This window comes from Sciurus carolinensis, chromosome 11, assembly GCF_902686445.1.
Source record: "Sciurus carolinensis chromosome 11, mSciCar1.2, whole genome shotgun sequence".
NCBI classification, from domain to species: Eukaryota; Metazoa; Chordata; class Mammalia; order Rodentia; family Sciuridae; genus Sciurus; species Sciurus carolinensis.
In genome coordinates this window covers 59,229,669-59,236,270 of record NC_062223.1, presented here as the reverse complement: position 1 = coordinate 59,236,270, position 6,602 = coordinate 59,229,669, and the positions used below count along the sequence as shown (strand labels likewise).

General features: G+C 41.2%; 1 protein-coding gene across 2 annotated transcripts; it reads right to left on the bottom strand.

Moving 5' to 3' along the window:
* Positions 1 to 1,370: 1,370 nt before the first annotated feature.
* Positions 1,371 to 4,960, bottom strand: LOC124958390 (serum amyloid A-3 protein-like). Of its 2 annotated transcripts, none has more exons than XM_047516356.1 (4): positions 4,857 to 4,960; positions 3,927 to 4,021; positions 2,043 to 2,181; positions 1,371 to 1,638 (listed from the first exon to the last, which is right to left on the bottom strand). In XM_047516356.1, the coding sequence occupies exons 2-4, from the start codon at positions 4,015 to 4,017 to the stop codon at positions 1,500 to 1,502; spliced, it is 369 nt and encodes a 122-aa protein (XP_047372312.1). In that variant the 5' UTR covers positions 4,018 to 4,021; positions 4,857 to 4,960; the 3' UTR covers positions 1,371 to 1,499. The 2 variants fall into 2 exon arrangements, with proteins under 2 accessions (XP_047372312.1, XP_047372313.1); XM_047516357.1 differs by having other exon boundaries at positions 4,852 to 4,891.
* Positions 4,961 to 6,602: the final 1,642 nt, after the last annotated feature.

The window sequence follows — 6,602 nt, the reverse complement described above, 5'->3', positions numbered from 1 at the left end:
TTTACCACCGATTTTGACAAGGGTGGACACAGATTCTCAAGAAGACATGAAGAGAGTGTTGTGGAGGCATTAACTATTACAGATCGAATGCACCGAGAATGTGATATTCTATCATGGCCTGAGTGAAGAAGTGGGGATAACCCAGTGTGGTGGCGCACGCCTACAAACCCGGCAACTCTGGAGGCTGAGGAAGAAACATTGCAAGTTTGAGGCTAGCTTTAGCAACTTAGCAAGGTGATAATCAAATTATCAAGACCCTACCTCAAAATAAAAATAAAACTTACTGGGGATGTAACTCAGTGGTAAAAGACCCCTGGGTTCAATCTTCAGTTCAAAAAATAAAATAAAATAAAAGTGCGGACAGAGAAAAGGGAAATATCTTTGAATGACATTTCTTAATACCACATACCAGGAGTGGTCAACACTGGTTTTAGGTAGGAAAGGATAGGAGAGAGGAAAGATTTCTGGAACTGGGCCTCCATGGCAAGGAAGGAGACCAATGAAGAACTCAGAATTCATGAGGCAGAGAAGGGCAAAGAACATAGCTGACTAGACAGAGAGGAAGCCTGGATATGGTCTACTATAAAAAGTAGAAATGGTCTACTATAAAAAGACACCTGGACTAGCAAGTCCTAGGGGAGAGGTTCTGATCTGGGAAAGATCTATGTGAAGTTTCTAAAACCACTCCTCTCCAAGATGCCAGGTTTTGGGAGATTATGTATCACCTCAGGCTATACTTTGACCCTGGAGGTGGTTACTGCAACGGCCAATCCTAGTAACTCAGGGTACTTTTGGTTTTTCTTTTCTTCTTTGTGTGTGTGTGTGTGTGTGTGTGTGTGTGTGTGTGTCTGTGTGTCTGTGTTTTGTCAATTTTCTTACCCTAGTAGAAAAGTTTGGGGAATATCCTATTCTACTCTCTAGAATTGTTTGTACAAAATCAGAATTATTTACCTTTCTGAAGGGATAAATTTGTCTACAGAACCATCTGGACATATTATTTTCTTTATGGGAAGATTCCATCTTTCAAGATAATTGGATCCAGATTTTCATTTTCTTCTGTCTTTGTAAGTTATAGTTTTCTAAGAATGTGTTGATTTTTATCTAGTTTTAAACTTTATTGCTGAAGCTGCCCATAGGATTCTCTAACTATATTTTCCATTTTATACAATATATAATATGGGCTTATGTTGATCCATGTTGTGGCCCATGTATGAACACATACTTTATTCCCAATTACATTTTTTTTTTAAACTAGTGCCTTATCTCTTTTTTAAAAAAATCAAGACAGTGATGTTAACTGATCACCCATGGCCAATGTTCCCAGTAAGACCATCATGTGCTCATATTACAGTGACAAATTTGATTTCACAAGCATTTATTAAGCACTTTTATGTGTTCTATATCAAGTACTAGGGATAAAGAATTCAGTAACTAGTTCAACAAATTTCTCTGCTGTCACTTCACAGCTAGATTTCCTGAGAGCAGAGAGGAGAAGATGCTCAGTACTTCTTAGGCAGGCCAGCAGGTCTGAAGTGATTGGGGTCTTTGCCACTCCGGCCCCACTCATTGGCAAATTGGTCAGCCTTCGAGTCCTCTGCTCCATGGCCTGTCAATCTCTGAATATTCTCTCTGGCATTACTGTAATCAAGGCAGTTGGAAAGAGATTAATCATCAGGCTGAAAAGCAACAGTCCCAACCCTCTCCACTCCCCTTTCAAAGAACAGCTCTGAGAGGAGTCCAGGAAGGTCAAGGAAAGGCAGGTAAGACATGGCCCTTCCCTGGCACAACCCTACTCAGCCCATGTTGGTCATCTTGACACTGGAAGAACAGCACCCAAGAAGGAGGGCTGGGAATCATTCAGCCACATCAGTCACTCAGGGCCCACACCAAGCACTATCTCAGAGACAAGCTCCAGAGAATGGGCAAGAGGAGGAGGGGCCACAGCCTCCACAGGAAACTTGGCTGCATAGAAGAGAGCCCCCTCCTGACTGCCCAAGGCAGCCAAGCTCTGCTGGCCTGGCATCCCCAGGAACCTGCCTTACCTGATCACTTTAGCAGCCCAGGCACCCCCAGGTCCCCTCCTGGCAGCATCATAGTTCCCTCGGGCATGGAAGTACTTGTCTGAATTTCTGTAATTGGCTTCCCGCATGTCGGAGTAGGCTCGCCACATGTCTCTAGTCCCTGGAAAGAAAAGAAAACGATATAGATGATCATGACCTGGCAAATTAGAGAAATAAAAAGTTTTCAACCATTTCCAAAGATTTCAGCCTTTAACAAAACCCTTGAAAAGTATATTGGCCTAAAAAATGATTATTTCTCTACTTTTTACTTCTCTGGGTTAACATAATGAGATTCACACTCAGTACGAGTGTTATTCTGTTTGATTCCATTCTTAGTTCTGTTGCTGTTTTGTTTTTGACTGTGTGGTACATGTAAAGAAGACGTGGGATGGTCTTTAAGGAATATTCATTGTATAATGTTCTTCTCTCTGGAAAGATCCATCTAAGTGGGAGAACACGAGATTCTGAGGGAGGCTGTGACATACATACGACCTCTCCTAACCTAGTCAATGGGATAAAGTCATCCCTATGGGCAGAGTGAGGACAGTTCTATCTTAAGTACATCTGAATGTCCAGGGTATATTTGAGCCTGGATGACTGTCAGAATCCAAACGGAGGTGACAAAGGTGGGTTCTCTAAGAGAGATTTAAATAAACTGAATCAGGTTCAAAACTTCTATGTTCTCTCTAATGAAACGAAAGAACACTGACACAAGGAGTGAAAGACATTGTTGAGAGGTGGGGATGTAGCTCAGCAAAACAACACTTGTAGTAGCGTGTGTGAGGCCTGAGTTTGACCCTCAGCATAGCAAAGAGAGAGAGAGACTTTTAGCTGGGTGTGTGAGAATCTAGATGCATCAATCGCAAATCCTTAAAATAATTATTCAGAAAACTAATAATACCTGACTGTTTTTTTTTTTTTTTGTTTTTTTTGTTTTTTTTTTTCAGTACTGGGCATTGGACTCAAGGCCTCAGGCATGCTGGGAAAGGATTGTACTTGATCCCCAACCCTAACACCTGAAATTTTAAATACTACATTTTGAAAACAAAATCTTGCTGCTAAGGCTAATGCAGTTTTTTCCCCTGAGGGTGGTTTCCTGACCATGTCTCATTCCTAATAGAACTATCAGAGAGGCAATTCATTTCATCGTCTGTTGTGAACAGAGGAACTAGAGTTGCCTTCCAAAGGTACTCCTTCCCAACCAATTGCCCCTTCTCAGATAAAGAATGGTGTTTGTATTCACAAATCTCTCACTATCGTTCTGGAAACAGTAGATCAAATTCTAGGAAGTCTACCTGAGTTAAATCCTACTCTTCTGTGGGGTTTATCAGGTACCTTAGGCTCTTGTGTGCCTTGGTTTCTCTACTAAGGGGTAATAATAGTGACTACATCACAGGGATAAAAAAAGAAAAACTATTTCACTTGTTAATACAAAGTTCCTTAAACAGTGTCTATCACGTATTAAGAGCTCTGTTAATCTTGGTTGTTATTACTATGTGGTTGAGGCTGCATTGCCTCTGCTCACCCTTCCCACAAACATGAATGGATGGGCAAGACTTAAAAATGAATTATCACTAGGGGGCAGTAGAACCACACTTGTATTAAGAGAACAAACACCACTGAATTCCAGAGCTTTCCTACATTGCTCTGAAAAGTTGCCTCTCAAACCTTAAGTGGCCTCTGGTCTGGTGAGCCCTATAAAAGAGTGACAAAGGTGGCCAGAATAGCTCCAGGAACTACTACAATAAAAAAAAAAAAAAATGTTCCTTTTCTATCCAGTTGTGGCTTTGCCGGTGGGGATCTCTGCCCGGGTGAATCCTTGAGACAACCAGATGTAGCCTTCTATGCCCAACCTTTAGTCCTTACCTTGACCAGCTTGCTTGAGGAAATCGACCCAACTTTGGCTTTCAACTCCCAGGACCAGGAAGCAAAAAATGATGCCAATTAAAAGCTTCATCCTGCTGCAGAGTCAAGGAAACAAAACCAAGAATGATCCATGTTTTGTTTGAGGTTTTTGTATTTTATAATATTGATCCATAATTGCATTCCAATAATAAAGCCCAATCAATTTATTCACAAACACAAGTAAATGCATGTGTGAGTGTGTGGAGATAGATGAGAGGTAAATAGGTTTTCGAAGGGTATGATTCCTCATTTTCATCTCTCTCATTAGAATCCCAGTGTCTTAGAGATTGTAATGTACTGTTAGAATAAACCACTTTTCATTTCAATCATTACTTATCAGCCCTAAACCTCCACTGTACAGGAAATTTCCAAACAGGCATTTGGGGATTTGTTACTAATACACCTCTCTGTAATATGAGATGAGTTAAATAAGCAATGAATATTTGTAGAATGCCTGTTCTAACCATCACTGAATTCAAACAGACACACACAACAAAACTCTACCCTGAGCCGGGCATGGTGGCACAAGCCTGTAATCCCAGCAGCTCAAGAGGCTGAGACAAAGGGATAGCAAGTTCAAAGCCAACCTCAGCCATGGTGAGGCACTAAGCAACTCAGTGTCTCTAAATAAAATACAAAAAATAGGACTGGGAATGTGGCTCAGTTGTTGAGTGCTCCTGGGTTCAATCCCCGGTACCAAAAAAACAAACCAAAACCAAAAAAAACCCCAAAAAACTCTACCCTAAAAGTATTCACATCTGGTGAATTTTAATTATCAGAATATTAGTTTTAGGAAGGATGCAGAGAGAGAAAGCTGAGATACAGCACAAGAATGCTGGTGGAGAAAGAATCGTCAAAGAGTAAAACTGTCGAAAAGTTATAGCACCTCACCCTGGGCTGTGGTTCCCGCTGAGTGAAGCTGCTGCTGCCTGTGCCAGCTGCTGGGAAGATGTGGCTGGCGTTTATATACTGGCACTTTCTAACGGAGCAAACCTCTTTTCCCTCTTGCACAATCCCTTTTGGTCAGAACCCAGCATCCAGATCATCAGGATTTTTCTTCACACAAACTTGATTTTCCTGGATGATGCAATCTGGCAATTTTCAGTAGTGCAGCAAGTTGGGGTTTTCTGCCTATTTCCAGTTTTACTTCTGATGGGCAAAGTTTTTCTCCCTCCACACAATAATGTACTGACAATTTGCTGTAAAGGGTAGTCAATATTGGAAAAATAGCTTTGATCTTGTGAAGGATGTAAGAATACAGAACAAATAGAACAGCTGGGTTAACCCCACTGCAAAGGCTATGAATTGGGACTTAGGATACAGGTGTAGAAAAAGAAGAAAATAGACAACCCAGGAAAATTAAACTGTTAGCATCCACGAAGATGTACTTGGCACTGGGAAAAGGAATTCTCCAAATGCCAGTGTATTTGTGCTCAGTTGCTATTAAAGATCACATGGCAGGTTATATCTGGAGGATACTATAATCCAGGAATGTTTAACAGTAGTATAGAAATTTGCTACAAAGTCAAGTAGATATGGCACATGAAAGAGATGAGCAGGAAATAACCCACTGGCTACTAATTATCAGAATGGTAGATTCAGGAAGACAGCAGAGAGCTGGGATGCAGCTCAAGAATGCTGGGAGGGTGCTGTCGTAGTCAGGAAAGCAAGACTGGGCTTTATTATATGAGTTTAGTAAGATTATTTTGGGAAGAAATTTCATGCATATGATATCAAGGGGCTAGAGTCCATGGTCTGCTCATTTATCCCATTCCTACCTCTTCATCCAAAAGGAAAACTTTAAAGAACACTAGATTTACCTGGAGAAGAAAGAACAATGTGTGTGTAATGTGGCAGAGATGATGAGGAAACCCAGAGGACATGAGAACTTGTCCTTCTCACAGTAAACCCTGGACTGGAAGCCTGAGGAAAGCAGTAGGGCAAGTAAGGCCCAGTCTAGGGTGTGATAGCTCAAGATTTTTGCCTAGAATGGAGAAGAGAAAGTGGACATTGCATTGGAGATAATAGTAATCTTTAAGTCCGATGCAAGCAAATCACGGAGACTTGATAAGAACAGATACTAGAAAATGACATATAATGACTAGGCAGGAGATGGGACTTACACTCAACTAGTAACCCAGAGAAGAATAAAGATGAAAAGCTTTCAATTTTGTTACAAGAATAGAGAAGTTATAAGTTGGATATCAGAAAGAGGATGCAGGATGAAGCAAATCAGCTTGGAATGAAGGAAATCAGGCCAGGATTGACACCTTGTTTGAGAATCATTGTCTTATGTTAGAGACTGCTGAAATTAGGAATGATGCCGCTTCCTAGGTCTGGGCCTCATTGAAAAATTTTTAGGCACAGTGAAATGAAAGTTATAAGGCAGATAACTGTCAAAGAAATTTTTCTGTCCCTTTGGTTCTTATCCAAGGCAATGATAAACAATATTTGGATAGTCCCTACACAAATCCCATTCCTTGGGAAGTTGGGGTTCCCTGTAGTTCAAGTAAGCTCCGGGCTGTCTTGCTCACTTGGTCCGAGGTATAGACAGGGGTAGGGATGGAGAGGAGGAGTGTTGTCAACTATGCACAGTCAAGTCATGGGCATGCTTCAGGGAACAGCTTCACAGGGAAG

Coding starts and splice junctions, on each gene's coding strand:
- LOC124958390 (XM_047516356.1), bottom strand. CDS start 4,017: ATGAAGCTTTTAATTGGCATCATTTTTTGCTTCCTGGTCCTGGGAGTT. Junction 2,182..3,926: donor CCTCAAGCAAGCTGGTCAAG/GTAAGGACTAAA, acceptor TTTTCTTTCCAG/GGACTAGAGACATGTGGCGA. Junction 1,639..2,042: donor TGGGCTGCTAAAGTGATCAG/GTAAGGCAGGTT, acceptor CCTTGATTACAG/TAATGCCAGAGAGAATATTC.